At 35.1% G+C, this 19640-nt stretch overlaps 2 protein-coding genes and 1 long non-coding RNA gene across 3 annotated transcripts in view; 1 reads left to right on the top strand and 2 right to left on the bottom strand.

Annotated features, from left to right (window-relative positions):
- Positions 1-2562: 2562 nt before the first annotated feature.
- Positions 2563-4727, bottom strand: LOC121414955. Its single transcript, XR_005969931.1, has 2 exons — positions 3350-4727; positions 2563-2741 (listed from the first exon to the last, which is right to left on the bottom strand). It is a non-coding gene; the product is annotated as an uncharacterized LOC121414955 (long non-coding RNA).
- An 11-nt stretch (positions 4728-4738) lies between these two features.
- Positions 4739-8660, top strand: LOC121430705 (flocculation protein FLO11-like). Its single transcript, XM_041628064.1, has 2 exons — positions 4739-4744; positions 7683-8660. The coding sequence occupies exons 1-2, from the start codon at positions 4739-4741 to the stop codon at positions 8658-8660; spliced, it is 984 nt and encodes a 327-aa protein (XP_041483998.1).
- Positions 8661-11634: 2974 nt separating this feature from the next.
- LOC121414944 (sodium- and chloride-dependent glycine transporter 1-like) overlaps positions 11635-19640 on the bottom strand; it is a 126849-nt gene continuing 118843 nt past the window's right edge. The window contains exons 12-13 of the mRNA XM_041607993.1: positions 12814-12987; positions 11635-12232 (exon numbers count right to left, since the gene is read on the bottom strand). Of these exons, the coding sequence (XP_041463927.1) occupies positions 12107-12232; positions 12814-12987 (300 nt within the window). The 3' untranslated portion in view covers positions 11635-12106. The remainder of the gene's footprint in view (positions 12233-12813; positions 12988-19640) is intronic.

The raw sequence follows: 19640 nt of genomic DNA, 5'->3' as shown, positions 1-19640 counted from the left end.
CAGCTATAATCGATTTACAGCCCTATGACTAATCAATAATATGATGGAAAGGCCCTCTGAATTCATAACTCATATCGGTCATTCCACGGGGTTGGGGCAACAGCACTTTTTTGTGTTCCTTATGAACTGTTAGCTTTATCCTGAAAATGTGTTTGGTGTTTTGATGTTGCAATGTGGTTTTGTTGGAAGGCAGTTATGTAAGCAATTACTTGATGCAGAAATAAAAATGTTGAACTGCAAGTATTATTGATGGTGAGACTTTAAATGATGATGTCCAGACTCTTTTTTGGGGTACCAAGTGTGACATCCAAAATGGTCATTTTCAGTTGAAGATATCTAGTCAAAAGATAGACTTAGTCAAATTCAAATGGCAATGATTGATAAAGCAACATTTGTTTAATAACAAAACAGTAATGGGATAGCACATGAAAAGAGACTTCATATCATAAATCATTCCTACCAATCGGCATACCACCGTTACATGCGATGTCCTCGTTTATTTTTTCTGTAACGGCGGTAATGTGGTTAATATCTAAAAATCAGAAATCATTTTTTCCAAAATTATGTGTCAGAAATAAAGGGCAGGCAGTAAGCAACTGTTAATCAAAAGATTAGCTTTGAAAACCTATGGTAATGTCATCTAAATTAATCGAGAGTCGCCGATGTTTTGGGCGATGTCCGGGCCAAATTTGTAACGGTGGATCACATTTCATCGCGTATGTAAGAAGGAGACACCGGAGAAGAGACCGTCGTTGTATCAGACGGACGGGTTGTTAGCCGAAATCCACATGCACATGAACAGCGGGCGTTTTGAAGCATTGCAATTGGGAATATTCCTGCAATGTCTTTGTAACGGTGGATTGGATATCCACGATGTTTTCCCTTTCAAAGCGACGTAAGTACGGAGATTTATCCCGATACTCGTATTTTGAAACTAGTTAAACCTTATCTTTAAAATGTGGAACTGTATTACCATGCAGAAAGTGTTTTTAAGTTTGAAAAATCTCGCTAATTTTCCATCATCTTTCACTTCGGTCCCACATGTAGCTTCTCGTGTAAGTGAAATATGTGATTGAGACATTGCCGTGTTTGTTCCAGATTTGCTGAATGGTTCCAAAGAAAATAATGCTTTTATTAATGTGATTCTGTGCAAACATGTTTTGAATGGTAGCTGACATGATTCAATCGTAATTTAGTTGATTTTTTTTTACACAAAAATATGTTGATTCAATAGGCCAATGGATACTCAGAAACAGCTCTTTCACTGATGATCATGACGGTGACATCTCAAATTTGGTACAAAATTTCTCCTTGTTTAAATTGGCTCCTACTGATTCTAGGTAATATGGGTATCAAAGACCTGATGATCAAATTTGAATTTGCAAAAAAATGAGAATTTAGAACCAGTGGCGGCGCCACGGGGGAGGCAGACCCCCCCCAAAAAAAAAAAAAAAATTTTTTTTTTTTTTTTTTTTGCTTGTCAGCTGATCCCAGCCCGAAAGGAGGGGGGAGGGGCAAAATAATTTTTCTGTTACTACCCCCCCTACACATAGTAGATGGGCTTTGTGTATGATGAAGCATGGGAATAATTCAATTACTAGTAATTCTTAGCTATAGGCTTAACCTTCCCCAAACTTTTCATCTTGTTGAATGTTGGTATACTTTTCAGCACTCATTCTTTTTCCCTCATTTCTTTCTCCGTTTTTTCAATTGTATTTTTTTATTTCTATATATTCAGTTAAGGATTTTTTTCAATCGTATTTTAATTTATATTTATTCAATTGTTAGGAGAGGGGGTGGGTATTTGTTTTATCAGAAAGCAAAAGCCTTTGTGATTGTTTTCAATGTGATTTTTTTTATTGCAATATAACAACATTTTAAAAACGTACAAGCGAAGAAAAGAAAAAGTGACACAATCGAGTTTGTTTCACAAGAGTTTATTTGCTGTATCAGAAGGTAAATTGCACATTTGAATTCCATTAATTCATTTAATTCCAATAAAACAAATATATTATGTAATTGCTTGAACAATTAAACTTCATAGTTGAAAATTAAATAGGATGGTCATACAAAACTAAATGGAATTGTCGAGATAACCACCCTAGATTATAATGCAGAATAAAATTAGATTAAATTCATCCATTGAGAAACGAAATTAAAGTAAAGATAATTTATGAAAAGGTACCGGTAATGGGCAAGTAATTGTATTGTGAAAACAAAGTAGAACACAAGAAAGCAAATACAAAAACCTTGTATAAAACATAACTTTATATTTACTTTATGAACTAGGAAATGATGAATTCTAATTGCTATGAAAAAAATACAAAGTGAGGGTGTATTTTGCAAGAACAGATCAGATTCCTTGTCATTGCCCTAGTAATCCACCCCCCTTACTTTAATGAGAAAATGTCAAGACATGTACATGAGTAAATGATTTCATATAATATAAAATATAGTGGAAACAATCCAGCAAGTTTTGTTGATTAAAATGTAATAATTTGAATTGTGTAAAAAAATAGTCAAACTTCCAAATACTATTTTTCTCAAATAACTACAGGTAGCCTCTGTTGAAGGTAAAAATATATATCTTCAGTACATGAAGTGTCAATCTGGTGACCTGTACTCCTGGCCTGATGGCGAGGCACAATTCTACCTCTATCTATTTTGTGACATTGACAGAGTCCTCTTCCACACAGTTGTCATTGGGTCACCGATCATCTTGAAGTTCATAAACTTGTAACCTGAATGCAGAGAGAAATATTGCATGTTATTTCTTATTGTCAGGTTTAGTGTACAGTGTAATACTTTTTTTTGCATTTGCCAGTAAGAAGTTTACCATAGAGTTTTTAACCAAAGGAAAAGATTGTAGTTTGCAGTGTTATTCTTGAACATTTATTAGAATAGCTTAGTAGAAATAGTACATTTTACTTTCTTGTTCACGACTCTATGTTTAAACAACAGATGTAAGTTTTTTTATTCAATTTGTCCACTAAGTACTTTACAATTGTCCTTTTGGCATGCTGGAACTTACTGTTTTATCCAATGCATTTATTCCAGTGATGACATGATTATATTTTAATTAATGTCACTTAGAACTACATTACCATGTACATGTAACTGAGGTAAAATAAGTTAGAGTAAACAAATTGAACAAGTTATATGTGTAATGTATTAATGCATTGTCCATGAATTGCATGCCAACTTTGTGTTGTTTTGTCTTGAAAAACCATACATGTAGCTTAGAAGAACTAAACTAGTACCTTTTCCCTACATCTTTTTCACCGAGTATTGTATCAAAGGTATCAAAATTATAATCGTGTACATGTATGAATAAAAAAAAACATTTTACCTGTTCATTGATGCATTTTAGAAGCTTGCCTGTAGATGTTGTATTTCTACACTTGAGTAAGATGAGTTAACTCGCATTAGTGTGTTGATACTAAAAGAATGGCAAGTACATGTAATACTATTCAATATGATCATTACAAGGACATGATGTCCATGTAACGGAGGTATGTACATTTGAAAGTAATATCGTGAAGGAGATATTTTAAAGTAATAAAGATTTGGAGATCATAAGCTAGCACTCTTTTGTTTTTTTACCCTTTAGACAGAAACATTTGTTTCCAGAGATAGACGGAAGTGGAACCTTGAGGATTACCTTAGTATTATTTTAAATATAAATTTATCAATAATTTTGTACATTTTTCCTTGTTTAAACTCTAATTTAAATTGCTTTTATTTGCAAAGAATTTGACATGGAAAATGTTTTTTAGTATAATCAATTGATCTTGTGCAAATATTCTAAGGCATGAAGTGGAATTTGGTGTTTAATGGCCATTAACGGACCTTAACTTAGCAATGCTTCAAAGTATACCTCTGTTACTGAGACATGATGTCCATGTAACGGTGGTATGTACATTTGAAAGTAATATCTTGAAGGAGTTATTTTAAAGTAAAAAGAATTGGAGATCATAAGATAGCACTGTTTTGTTTTTTCCCTTTAGGCAGAAACGTAAATGTTTCCAGAGGTAGACGGAAGTGGAAACTTGAGGATTATCGTAGTATGATTTTAAATATAATTTGTCAATAATTTTGTACATTTTTCCTTGTTTAAACTCTAATTTAATTTGCTTTTATTTGCAAAGAATTTGACATGCAAAATGTTTTTCTTTAGTGTAATCAATTGATCTTGTGCAAATATTCTAAGGCATGAAGTGGAATTTGGTGTGTAATGGCCATTAATGGACATTAACTTAACATTGCTTCTAAGTATACCTCTGTTACTGAGACATGATGTCCATGTAACGGTGGTAACACTAAAAATAGAAGGTTATGCCCGAAAGAGTAGTTTAGTTTTTCCAAAGAGAATATTCCATTCTGTTGAGGCATGACTTCTCTCAACTAGTTAGTTCTACATGCCATCATAAATTCAATTTTCTAGACTGGTGAGAAAAAAGAATGACACAGAACATGGCACTGGTATACACACAGAGCATCAAGTTCCATTTATTGATGCTAAATCTTTCAAAATATATATGCCATGTTGAAAAGTGTGGAATAAAGTGACTAACAATGTTGTTAGCAAAATATTTATCAAGAGTAATGGAGATCAACCCCTTTATTTTGACAGTGGGAGAGCATAGTCTTAGTAAGGATGATAAATGATGTCCATGTAACGGTGGTATTTTGTCAAATCTTATTTCTCAGTTTACTTTAATATGCAGGGTGGTATGAAATGCCTGTAAGTGGATTTAGTTGAAGGATTGTCCCATGAAACATATAAGAAATAAAACATTTCATTTATTACATTTCTATTTTTTTACCCTGATGTCACAATTTTTGCCCCAACCCCATGGAATGACCCATATCAGTTATCAAAAATGTACCAGATATCTTTAATAAAATTGCATTGAATGCCCAGAATATCCACAGCTTTGATGAGAGCAGAAGATAATGAAATACTAAATAACGTGGTGTGCATAGTAATCACAAAGTCGTAATCTATACTTGGTCCAAGCTTAAAATTCACATTGAAGATGGTTCAAAGTAATGAGTACCACAATACAGCACTGCAGTAGACTACACATCCATATTAAGAGCTTACATGTTTGTTTCATGGTTTTTCTTAAACTGCGACTACCATCAAGTAAAAAAATAAAAACATAAAAATGAATTTACAATTGATTGCTATCACATTTTCAACATTACATTTGGTTTTAAAGAGTACACTTTAAGTTATACAAATCTGACTAAAATAGAGAATTAAGTCAACTTGCCATAACACAGAAATGAGTGTCTCATGTGCGGCTTTTCATACACAATGATCAAATTTCACCCTAGAAAAAATCCCGGACTAAACTAACTGAGTATAGGAATGCTGTGATGTGTTACCTGTATGATACCTGATAGCAGATGTGACTTTTGACAAGTTACCTAATTCTATTGATTTGATAACATCCACTCAAAACTCAATGCCCTGTAAATGAACATGCAATGATTGCAAACCTGCAATTATTCTTATTTAGCTTGAATTTTATAATTCATATTTGATTTTAAAGTTTCATTTTAACTGGCACAAGGACTGCCTTATAACTTAATAATCAGCTACTTTAGGAAAAAAAGTTATTGTTGGCTTCATAATAATGAAATAAATATCAAATACATGCTTATCAATGTTTTGGGGTTATTAAATAGCTGATTGTATCGAGGGCTTTATTCATTTACAATTAAATAATATACTAGTACACAAATGCTTCATTATATTCTCAATCAACTACATTGTAACTCTATCTGGAAATGCTTGCATTTCATCTGAATTATCATTTTGAAAATAACACTCTACAATCTCAATCGCTCTGTGTATAATTCAAACTGAGCAAACCAAAGATGTTAATATTATGGGAACTGCATGTTATATACAGGAAAATTATTAACCAAATAAATACTTCAGTGCATGCGCTATCATATTAGACTTGACAGCAAATAGAACCTCATTACAAGCATAACTAAAATCAATGACTTTCTTTCTCTTATGTATTACCATATTTAATTTCATACATATACGAAGCAGCAGCCCCTTGCCCAATCAAATTTAAAGAACCAATTTCCCAACCTTGTGCTTTCCTTTGCGCATTTATTAATCGTTCCAATCAGCCATTAAATGCACCACCAAATTTCAGTTCCCTTTCAAATGAACATCATGTTGTGGTGATGTATTCTAAGCAGTATTCCAGTTAAATTTCCTTTCAGCCACTAGATAAATCACCATTACCAGTTGAGTGGATTTTAGTGAAAAGCATCCATCCATAGTTGATCATGAACAAAATAAAGATGAATATGTCATATGATTTATTGCAGAAAAATATTCTCCTGAGAGAAAATATTGCTTCGGAGGGGAGTTGAAATGTTGTTATTAAAATGATAGACCAGGCAATATCTGTTATGTTATATTATATAGTCTATGTGAATTTGCCATCAGAGATTGCATTCATCATCTGGCTCCAACATGAAATTCTTGCTACATCTCTGATCCATCTACATCATAATAGATTTTTTAAAAAAAATACATCAAGCGCATTCTTCATGCAATCGATGCGTTAACACTAGCAGGTACATCAAGTAAATAACCTCATTACAACATATGAGCAGCAAGTGACGTCACCTTAGTGGACAAAACGCCACAATTGACAATACAACGCAGTTATATTTACTGAGGTGACGTCAAAACCCAGAATATGACAAATGCGATCCTCGCAGCTATGGTCACATGATGGCATATTGACCTACCACTGATTCGAATCTACAGAACCTATGTAATATTAGAAACTATTTCATGGAATATGCCAAGGTCATCTTCACTAGTGCTGGAACCATCATAAAATATCTCATCCATTGCACTCGATCATTGTTAAATTAACAAAAAGGCATAACATACAAAATAATACATGGAGCATGTCAATACATTATATTCTATATGAATATGAAGTAAGCATAATAGAAAAATAAAAAGCAGATTGACCATCTTATACTACCCAGTAATAATAATTAAAAAAAAACCCAAAATGCCCACTTCATTTATATATTAAACAATTTGATTGCATGCTACTTTCTACATGCCCCTTTTGATTAATGAAAATAAGGGATAATGATATATGAATATATCTAGGAAAAACACTACCAAAACACATTATATAAGACAAAGGATGAAGGATTATTGGTAGGGCAAGTACAAGATGATAAGTACATGTTAAATAATAAAAGGTATCTTAATAGATCTGTCAAAATATACAAGTTTCCATTGCATAATAATGATTTAATATATCAACATTTGGGACCACCTAGCTGAAAGCACAGGCTTCACGAGAATGGACATTATATCATTTTTGGATTGTTTAAGTTTGTAAAAATTCAGAAATATGCTGATTTGAAGGAGGAACTCTTCCTCTATTTTCCCTTAGAATGTGAAGCTGAGAAATACAACAAAACACCGGATACAAGAATTTCTTGAAGATCTTTTTTTTCCTCCTTGAGCTTAGAATATCCCCTCGAAATTTAACATTCCATCAAATGATTATATGGTGTATTAATAGATGTAGGTGAGTTATGACTAGTTACTCAACACTTTGAAGCTCAAGATCTGCTATTCAATCTGTTGAAAGAAATGTTTTTTTTATCAATAGCCAACTCCACTAACAAGCGGAGTTGAGGTTCTAACTCCACTAACAAGCAGAGTTGAGGTTCCAACTCCACTAACAAGCAGAGCTGAGGTTCCAACTCCACTAGCAAGCAGAGTTGAGGTTCCAACTCCACTAACAAGCAGAGCTGAGGTTCCAACTCCACTAACAAGCAGAGTTGAGGTTCCAACTCCACTAGCAAGCACAGTTGAGGTTCCAACTCCACTAACAGGCAGAGTTGAGGTTCCAACTCCACTAACAAGCAGAGCTGAGGTTCCAACTCCACTAGCAAGCAGAGTTGAGGTTCCAACTCCACTAACAAGCAGAGTTGAGGTTCCAACTCCACTAGCAAGCACAGTTGAGGTTCCAACTCCACTAACAAGCAGAGCTGAGGTTCCAACTCCACTAACAAGCAGAGTTGAGGTTCCAACTCCACTAGCAAGCACAGTTGAGGTTCCAACTCCACTAACAAGCAGAGCTGAGGTTCCAACTCCACTAACAAGCAGAGTTGAGGTTCCAACTCCACTAGCAAGCACAGTTGAGGTTCCAACTCCACTAACAGGCAGAGTTGAGGTTCCAACTCCACTAACAAGCAGAGCTGAGGTTCCAACTCCACTAGCAAGCAGAGTTGAGGTTCCAACTCCACTAACAAGCAGAGCTGAGGTTCCAACTCCACTAACAAGCAGAGCTGAGGTTCCAACTCCACTAGCAAGCAGAGTTGAGGTTCCAACTCCACTAACAAGCAGAGTTGAGGTTCCAACTCCTCTAACAAGCAGAGTTGAGGTTCCAACTCCACTAACAAGCAGAGCTGAGGTTCCAACTCCACTAGCAAGCAGAGTTGAGGTTCCAACTCCACTAGCAAGCAGAGTTGAGGTTCCAACTCCACTAACAAGCAGAGCTGAGGTTCCAACTCCTCTAACAAGCAGACTTGAGGTTCCAACTCCACTAACGAGCAGAGTTGAGGTTGGCCATCACATTTGCTGAAGTAACTGCTGCATCACATAATTTGAATAATTACACTGATTCAATAAATTCATCATGATAGACCACATATAGTATTCAAAAGCATATAATATTAGAGCGCTTGTTTGGTTTGAGAGATAATACATTATCATTTGACAATTTTTTTTAGAAGATGATATCAAGAATCACATTTGCCAATGCCTTGGACAAATCAAGAAATGCTGCAAAGGTTTTATAAATAAGAAAACAAACAAACAAAATACCAAGAGGCAACGCACACTGTAGAACTACTATGGTCTCATATCGGTACTTTGGAATTATTTAGCCATTGGTCCAAATAATTGTTTAAGAATGAGTAAAACTGCTTAACATTGAAAAAGCACTGGCTTACAAATGCTTTATGAATGGAAGGATAGCACTTCAGAACTTTCATTATTCTACATTATTTGGGTTTATTGTCAATGCACAAACCAAGCTATAGAATAGTAGTGGCGATTGTGAATAAATCCTACTGAAAATAATTGTTTCGCAAGCATTATGGTTCTTTAGATATTCAATCATAATGACCTATAACCATGACAACCCCCCCCCAAAAAAAAAATGTACCGTCACTCTGATATGTATACTTGACCAAGTCTGAAGTTGGTCTAGTAAACAATTCCTTAGGTATCGCCAAAATAAAAAGAAGATGGACATTCTGAAAAAAAACTAGCACATCAATGATGTGGAGCTCATCCGGCATCTCGCAACAAAATTTAACACAATTTTATTTTCAGCCCAGTTGACACTGTATTGAATTATATTGATGACATAAATTGAGGAAATAGAATTGAAATTGATGAAGAAATTACATAGAACCATTTCTTTGTGATCTATGAAAAAAATTCACATGAATTAAGTATTAATAATTATCTAGTCAAAGTTTCTTAACTCTGTGTAGAACCTTGCTGAACCTAACGTAGCTCTCAGACGGAACAAAAATAATCCAAGTCAATCAAAAAATAAATAAGTAATTTTTGTGAGTTTTGAAAATATATGAATGAATTAATTGAGTTTCAAAATTCTATGTTGACATTTTTGTATCACCACCTCGAGCTATTATATAAAGCAAACAAAATTGAAATTGATCAACAGATGAAGAAAAAACATTTCTTTGTAATTCTGTGTAGAAGTTTGGTGAACCTCATGAAGCTCCACCAGATGGAAGAAAAAAAATCAATATCGGTCAATATATAAAGAAGAAGAAGCATTTTATGTGAATTTTTCAAAATATGAATAAATTAATTTCCAATAAATTAGCATAAAAATTGTTCTAGTCAAAATTTCAAAATTCTGTGTAGAAGATTGGTGAACCTCATGAAGCTCTACCAGATGGAAGAAAAAAAATCAAATTCGGTCAACAAATAAAAGAAGCATTTTATGTGAATTTTTCAAAATTTGCATAAATTAGCATAAAAATTGTTCTGGTCAAAATTCTGTGTAGAAGTTTGGTGAACCTCATGAAGCTCTACCAGATGGAAGAAAAAAATCAATTCGGTCAACAAATAAAAGAAGCATTTTCTGTGAATTGTTCAAAATTTGCATAAATTAATTTCGCATAAAAATTGTTCTGATCAAAATTTCAAAATTCTGTGTAGAAGTTTGGTGAACCTCATGAAGCTCCACCAGATGGAAGAAAAAAATCAATATCGGTCAATATATAAAGAAGAAGCATTTTATGTGAATTTTCAAAATATGAATAAATTCATTTCAAATAAATTAGCATAAAAATTGTTCTAGTCAAAATTTCAAAATTCTGTGTAGAAGATTGGTGAACCTCATGAAGCTCTACCAGATGGAAGAAAAAAAAATCAAATTCGGTCAACAAATAAAAGAAGCATTTTATGTGAATTTTTCAAAATTTGCATAAATTAGCATAAAAATTGTTCTGGTCAAAATTCTGTGTAGAAGTTTGGTGAACCTCATGAAGCTCCACCAGATGGAAGCAAAAAAATCAATATCGGTCAACAAATAAAGAAGCATTTTTTGTTAATTTTGAAAAATGTGCATAAATTAGCATATTAAATGAATTCCAAAATTCTGTGCAGACATTTTGAATCCCTTACCTAGTGCTATCATATAAAGCAAACAGAATTGAAATCGGACTTGAAATGGCAAAGAAGTAGCATTTTGAAATTGTGGACAGACGACAGACAATGGACGCCACGCCATGGCATAAGCTCATCTTGCCCTTCGGGCCGGATATGAGCTAAAAATGACTTTGAAAGTGATGGATTAAGTCTTCCAGTATAAGAACTAAATCAGCCTCCTCTTATGATACGTTAAACTTAAAAAGAAAATAATACATGTACATATTTGTGCAAAATTATTCAAGCTCTCTGGATCCAATCTTAAAGGACAAGTCCACCCCAACAAAAACTTGATTTGAATAAAAACAAAAAAATTCAACCAGCATAACACTGAAAAGTTCATCAAAATCGGATGTAAAATAAGAAAGTTATGACATTTTAAAGTATCGCTTCATTTCACATAACAGTTATATGCACATCTCGGTCAGTATGCAAAGAGGGACCTGATGACATCACTCACTCACTATTTCTTTTGTATATTATTATTATATGAAATATTTTGATTTTTTTGTCATTGTCATGTGGAATAAAATTTCATTTCTCCCTGAACACGTGGAATTCCATTATTTCAACATTTTGTGCTTCAGGCAAGGAGGTCCTTATCATCAAATTCATAAAAATTGAAATATTGCATAATTCAAACAATAAAAAAACAAAAGAAATAGTGAGTGACAACATTGACTCTCTCATTTAAATGTAACTGGCTCGTTCACAACTATTTTGTTAAAAATAAGCGAAACTTTGAAATGTCATAACTTTCTTATTTTACATCCGATTTTGATGAAATTTTCAGCATTGTGCTTGTCTGATTTTTCTCTATTGATTCAAATCAGCATTTTTCTGAGGTGGACTTGACCTTTAAAAAGGTTAAAGGGCTTTAGTCCTGAGAATAAGTTCTAAAGGATATGCCCTATCAAACTGACCTTGACTATCTTTGAGTGTTTTAAAAATATTATACTGAAATCAATTTTAAGTACAATCAAAATATTGATTGACAAGAAGTCACAGGCTGTCCAATGTGAATATTAACTCATCTCATGTAACAAACCACTCCACGTTCAATTTTTCAGTTAGAATTGTAATTTTTGTTTTGCTGGAGAGGAAAGAATCAAAATATGATAATTGAAATACCTCATTGTGATATCATTTGTCTTGTCATTTGAGAATAATTGGAAGCGAACTACATTAACATTTCTACATAGCTATCATTCAAAATGCAGACCAAAGTCACAGATAGCTGACAACCATAATGGTACTCTGTTTTACATCGAGTGCAATAAAATGTGAACACACCGCTGAGAGAAGCATGCTACTCAAAAGAAGGCAGTGAAGTGGTTGTTAAATATTAGCCTGGTTGATATCATCAGCATCATGTCCTTCAAGGAGTGGATAACCTGCTTTCATCCGATCCTCGTTACGTAACGGTCCCCATTTCTCTGATGGTGAGATGCATGCCTCGAATCTCTGTTCACAAACAATCAAGTTAAACATTCTATATCACATTTGTACATTTTTTTCACTTGAAATGTCTCTTTTATCAAATATATATATATCAGGTGTCCGTTTTTTATGGGATGACATGGAATAGCGGTTTAACATTGTTATCTTGGATCAAGAGTTTGTGCTATTATTAGAATGAGCATGGGTTATTCTTTTTTCTATTAAAATGGAGAGTTATGCATGTGTGACAACACATGTCTTGGTCGCGTTTTCATCTCATAAATATATTTTTTATCTCTTACACAGCACATGGATTCTTGACATTCAAATGCTTATAACTTTCTTATCGCTACTTCAATTTTTCACAAACTTTCACTGATCTAATTCTTAACATTGCTTTTTTCACACAAGCTAGCTTGTTTCAAGAATTTAATTCTCTTTCTACAAAAGAGCCGTTCTTGAAGTTGAAACTTTATTCTTAAAGATGTTATCATTGATGTACAAACAAGAAAATGATTTCTTTGGACAAGGGAGACCACAAAGAATCAAGTGAAGAACTCTGTAAATAATGAATAAATTAAAATGTTAAAGATGAGTTTATTTACCTGACGAACTGATCCCTCTGCTTTGAATAGGAAGTAGAAGGCGAAGTATCCCGGGATCCAGATCATGGCAGAGAGAGCCATTAGCCATCCGAGGGTCTCACCCCACCGAGGATATGTATAGCTTGCATCATAGATCAATGGTTGATACACCACACAGAAGAAGATGAAAATGAACTGCAAAGAATTAAAACAAAATTTCATCAAATGTTTTGCTATTACACCTTCTCTTGGAAGTTAATATGTGCTTCATAAAGCACGGTATTCCAGTTTGGCTACTTCATCAAACAGTTTTATGTTCTATTAACATTGGTCCTGATAATAAGGGAGAATCATTTAATAGAACCTTGATTTATTGTGTGTATTATCTTTCTCTTCTGTTATTGTATTCTGCATGTATTTTTAATCAAAACTATGAATATACTATATATATTTGCTATTGCCATAGTTGTATTCCTAGGAATGAATAAGTATCAATTATATTGGAAATTTTAATGAAAGCCTTGCAATTATTTATTTTTACGACTAAAATAAAGTAGATTAAAAAAAAATAAATGTGGACAAAATAATAAATACTGACATGGTTGCCAATTTGAGGAATGGCAGTTGAAGATTTTTGGAATAATGACCTTTAGGAAATTTATACCTCTCTGAGTAAATACTTGTGGACGGGAAAGCAAACAAATTACTTTCCAAGCTGTACAAACTAAATAAAGGATATACCTCCGGAAACTAACCTTATGAACAACCTTTAAACCTACACGGCAGGCATTATATCAAAAGGAATACTTTAAATTTAAAAAAACAAGAGATACCTTCTGATACACAATGAAAATAGTTCAGTAGCAAAAGAGGGCAAACATGTATAAGCAAGTTGGCTATCATTTGGCCTTTTCTAATTTCCCAAAATATTTTGATTATTTTTGCCCAGCATAGTCAATGCTCATCGCAGATAATTTAAAAACCATTAACCTAGTTTAGGTAGCATGTCAAAAGTCCATGCACCGTTCTTCATCGTTCTTCCCGCATCCGGGTTTTCGCTTCGGCTTTCCCGCCCAACGTTCCCTTCTCTTCAAAAGAACGGTCGCCATCAAAGGCCCTTTGATGCCACCGTTCTTTTGTTCGTCTTTCCTGCAAGTCTTAATTTCTGTCGAAAGGCCGAAGAATTTATTCTAAATAGCTCCCTCTACGACCAAAACAAATGTGTGCCTTCATCATGTTCATATTGACTGTTGGATCGAGATTTCGCGTCACTGTTCTGAACTGTGGTTCGCATCTATAATGGAAGTTCTGGTGCATTCATAAAGCCACGGTAGCTTAATAAAAAATCACGCACATGTCATTAATCGTTACTGATCTTACGAATTTGCTGCAATAAACATGAAAACCTCTTTTTTGCAATTGGAAGAGAGTCTATTCATGATGTTTTAGGTGGGAAAATAAGATTCCACATATTTTCGTTTCGTAGGCCCAAGCCATTCGTATAATTCACGTCGACTTAGAATATTAATTATTACTCGCATCTCAAACAAGTGTCGAGAGCCCCCCCCCCTCCAAAAAAAAACCAGAAGGAAATAGAATGATAAAATAAATATGACCGGAACAGCTTGAAACTATTAGGCATAGATAGATCAAAGATTTATTAGAAACTGTTTTAAATAGTTTCTAAAAATTTTTGACGGGCAACAATTTCCCCATGATAACATATTGTCTCTTAATTTTCTTTATCTCCATGTTGTAAAGAAGCGGGACCAAAAGAGATTGTGAAAAGAGGAAAAAGAAAACTAAGAAGTCAAAGGGAGAGGAAAGGAAGGGGAAATAGAGAGAAATAAGAAAATAATATTGGGATGGAAAAAGAGGAAGGGTGAGAAAAAAAATGGAGGAAATACAGTTGAAAGAGTGGGAAAAAACTCGGAAATTTGAGAGGGGTTCTCCAGATAAGCGATTCCATGTCCCTCGACATCAATGTCCGATTGTGTTAAAAACGACTGTCATCGATTAATATTAATCTTTTTTTTTTTCGTTGTTTGACCAAATGCGTGCGCATCCCGATTGCTGCTTCTGCATCGAAATCAATATTCATGAGAAAGCAGAGTTGTGTTCTCGCAGAATTCGTGATCAGGTGGGGGGGGGGGGGGGGTTAAAAACATTTTCCCCAAAATTCATGACTTGCGTCTTCGGAATGAGAGTACGCATGCGCGTGGACTGGATATTTACGAAATTGTGGTCGTCTATTTGAATATTGTATGCCATGAATGAATCAGCATCCTCAAATTTCCGTTACCTTTCTACCCCCCCCCCATTATGAGAGGCACAATTAAAATTTGTAATGCAAAATGCAGCCAAAACAGAAGAGTGCCCCCCCCCCTTGAAAGCGAACCTAATTTCCCCCCCTGTCATGGATCCGCCACCGACCTTTAGACATTATGTTGTATAGACCCAATTCTTGGTTGGATTTACATTTACATAGGGCCCGCCCCCCCCCCCCCTATTGGCGGAGCAAAAAAAGGGGAAAGAAAGAAAAAGAGAGGAGAAAAAGAAGGGGAAACATAAGAGGAGGAAGGCGAGTGAATAAGATGAGGCGAAGACTTAGAAAATAACTTTAATAATCATTACGCTACTGGGACAACCAATTCAAAGAAATAAACAAATATCAACCTTGGGCGGCCGATCGGGGAAAATATGGGTGAAAAATGAAATCATCCTCCCCTATTGGCGGAGGCTGGATCCACCCCTGATTTAGATTTACATTTTATTCACACTATCGATCCCCTCTCGGGGCATGAGTGTACAACATAAAAACATATAACAGACTAAAGTATAACTTCATTTAATTGGTTTAACGTATTAAACGTAATGTTCGGAATTAAAGATAAATACCAATTGTGGTAACGATCAGAAAATTAGTTCGATCAGAATGCAATGAATTTTACCAACGAAGTGTTTGTTTGTATAAATGAAAAATATTTGCCAAATAGCCCTGTGAAAGAAAATGGTAAAAGTGCTGAGAAATGACCGATATAAGCACAGAATTCCATCAAATGTCAGGTATTTTTGAGGCAATATTATAACACACTGTACCACGTATGCTTTAAAAAAAAAAAAAAAAAAACAAGTACACACCTAGTTACAAATAATGCGTGAAGCATTTCCATTTATTTGAATGCAGGATAAAAGAGCACAGGTGTCGTAGCCGGGGATCGAACCCCGGACTTTCCATGTATAGCCAGGCGCCTTAGACCACTCGGCCACGGCACCCTCACATGTTTTAGCAATCATCAGAATTATCGATATTGAGCGGCGATTTCATTATTCTACAAAGATAAGTGCAGGCGCGGATCCAGGAGGGGGCCGAGCCGGCCCCGGCCCCCCCTATTTTTTGACAACCTGCAGAAAAAAGTGTTTCTTGATAGAAACTACGAAAAGCAGGAAGAAAAGTAAGAAAGAGCTATTATACCCATGATGTGTAATTTACAGCCTCGTAACGGCCGGCCCGACCCCGAAAGGAAACAAGAAAAAGATGAGGGGGGCTATTCCACGGTTACTCACGTTACATTTGAGAAACCTTGACTCATACTTGGAGCTGTAACTCCATTATTATTGATAGGAACTAAACATCTCCGTATCACAACAAAGTACACAGTCTGACTATCCTTTGTATAAAAACAAAACTTGGGAAATTCTATTATGCTCCTGGCAAATCTTTGGAATGTGTCGGTTACTCACGTTACAGATTTGTCCCAACCTGTGGAATTGCCCAGGGGAAGAATTGGAAAAAGGAGGAGAAGACTGAGAATTACCAAGGAGAAGCAGACGTACATGTAGAATGGGGGAGCAGTAAAAAGGGATGATAATAATAATGAGAGATGAGGAAGGATATATGGAGAGGAAAAACAAAGATAGAGAAAAAAAGGAGATGCAAGAAGAAAAAGAAGAAGAACGAAGGAAAAGCAGTAGGAGACGTATAAGAAGAGCAGGTGGGCAGAAGAACAAGAAGAGAGAGGAGACGTAGAAAAGGGGGAGGAGGGAAAAGAAAGAAGCAGCAGAAAAGAATGAGGTGGAGAAAAAAGAATAATGAAAGACGACTAAGGATATGAAGAAGAAAAAAAGATAAAGAAAAGAAGGAGTAAGAAGAGTAGATGAAGAAGGGGGCGAAGGATGAGAACAAGAAGAATAATAAGGTGGAAAAGAAGAATAACGACGGAGAAACAGAAGAAATAGAAGAGGGGGGGGTGAGTTTGTTCTAAAGTAAAATCAATGTGAGTAGAATTAAATTAATGTTTTTATCTATATTGCAGTGATTACATGATTACAATACTAGGATGCCATTATGTTCAATAATTTAAGCTTCAAAATTCTGTACCTTACGGGTGAAGATATGGGGCCGTAAGCTGCAGGGAGACATGTAGAGTGATATATTAGCATCAGATCATTACTCTAAAATAGATGGAACGTGATTATTTATTTATAACTAATATTAGTTGGTACACTTACTGGCCTAAAAGCCAAAGCAAATAGGGCCATGATATAAACTTCTCCATCAAGAGAATTGAACATTATTGACCTTTCAGGATTGCTTGGCATTGATACTCATCGAACTGTTCTTAGTCATTGCCCAGGCCTATGATCATGAAAGAGCAAGATCACTCACCCGTATAGTAGAGAATCATTGACAATAGCATGCTCAGCGGGTTCGCCACAGAAAACAATGAGAGAGCTAGACGCTCACAGTCTTTAATTCCCCATATCCGCTGTCGTGATTATTGTCGTAATTTCAATAGATAAACCTACTTCAAAAGACCGTTGGCCCGCCCGATGGGGAATCTTTTGTAATAATGTAGTGTATTAAAGTACGTGTATGCAGTAACTCCCATCCCGACTTCTGTTGTGCTATTTAAAAGATTTCTTTCACCATCATCGAGGAGCGATTAGCGTGTAAAATCGCATAAATTATCTCACAGAACGGATATAATGTTCATGATTACCAACATCACCATAATCGTTACTATTATCTTTCATATTTTTTAATGATATAAACTATAAATTGATACTGGAGAACGATTGGAAATAGATAATGAATGAATGATAACAGTGATGATGATGGTGATAATTAGAACTTTGAAGTGATATTAATGGACATGATAATACGAATAACATGAATAATAATATCAGTGATAATGTAAACATTAACAAGCGAAGATGATTGGTATATTTGAGGCAATGAACCATGTATAACTTGAGACGCGTTTTTCCTTTATCATGTTTGTTATAAAAGGGTTTTCATATCATGATCCTGAAAGACATAGATTATATTTAGATTAAAAAGAAAGAGAATGGATAGCAATCTAATTATGGGAAAGATTTTGCGGGATGTCAAGTCCCGGGGGGGGGGCACTTACATTGACGAGTGGATACCATGCGCGACCAAAAAAAACACGTAAAAAGGATGTCTTTTTCACGATAGGGCACGTTACGTACGTAACGTGATAAGGGTGTCAAAAACACAAAAATAATGAAAAAAGGGTATCTATTTTGCTAGGAAAATTACGTGTTTAGGGTCGAATTTGCGGGGATGATAAAACAAAGATAGAATGTTTTATAAAGGATGTCTTTTTTGCCCCAACACTTCGTGTTTAGGGTCCGATTTGCGCGAGGTGTAGAAGGTGGGGTCGTACTAAACCAAATAAGGTAAAGCCGACGACCGAAGGACCCGTAACAATAAAACATTCCTTTACTTGTTATTTAGGGGTTCATTTCAGGGAACATTTGCCAAGAGTATCGTTTTGTTTCCAATACTTGTTAAGGGTAGGGTTTCACACGCCAGTACTTGTTAAGGGGTACATTTTCAGAATATGGAAATTACGTGTTTAGGGTGCTTTTCGAGACCCCATGGTCGCGCATGGTATCCACTCGTGAATGGAAGTGCCCCCCCCCCCCGGGTGTCAAGTCCGATGCAGTATAAAAATTGATTGCATATCGCGGTCGATGCGATTCTTATATCAACGATATCATCCCCAAGAGTCTATCAAGTTATGAGTTTATGTGCATTTTTAGCAAAATTGACATTTGTAATACGAGATTATTCTAATTTTAGAGTGCTGTAACATCCGAATTGCATGGCATTCCTGCTACGTACGTTTTGAATTCATCGGACATTTCGATTTCTGGATGCATGTTATATCAGTTAAAGCGGTGTACGTCTGAATCATATTGATTGTCATTTGTATTAACTTTATGATAACGTTGATATACAAAAACAGAATTCATCAGGTTCTTTATCATTACACCAATGGTATGAACTTATGCACATATAGGCCTACGTCTTTTGCTTGATAGAACACTGACCCCCCCCCCCCTCCATTAGAGCGAGAACAATATTGTGCTCTTTCATTAATATTGATTTCGATAAGGAGATCGGGAAGCGCACGCCATTAATAGGAATTTACATTATTTGTATACCACTTACAAGTGAAGCACAAAACATGTATCTAAACGCTACGGAACAAATAGAAAGAGAGAATGAATTTCACCAAAAATTAAAGTAGTTGCACAGTTAACAGTAGGCTGTAAACGATAGGGGGCTTCACATGCGGCGGGAAAGGCTATTTACCCCCCCCCCCAAAAAAAAAAAAAAAAAAAAATTGAATTTCTCTCTTGAATCTGCTTGTTTAGTACTTTCTGTTAGATTGTTCCTGAGTTGGATCTAGGGGGGGGGCAAGGGGCCCGCCCCTCCCTCTATTGGCGGAGCAAAAAAAACGGCGAAAGAAAGAAAAAAAGGAAAAGAGAGGAGAAAAAACATAGGAGGACAACGATTGAATAAATAAGATGAG

Source organism: Lytechinus variegatus, chromosome 1 (assembly GCF_018143015.1).
Source record: "Lytechinus variegatus isolate NC3 chromosome 1, Lvar_3.0, whole genome shotgun sequence".
Lineage (NCBI taxonomy): Eukaryota > Metazoa > Echinodermata > Echinoidea > Temnopleuroida > Toxopneustidae > Lytechinus > Lytechinus variegatus.
The sequence above is the reverse complement of the archived record's forward strand: the minus strand, read 5'-3'. Positions and strand labels throughout refer to the sequence as shown.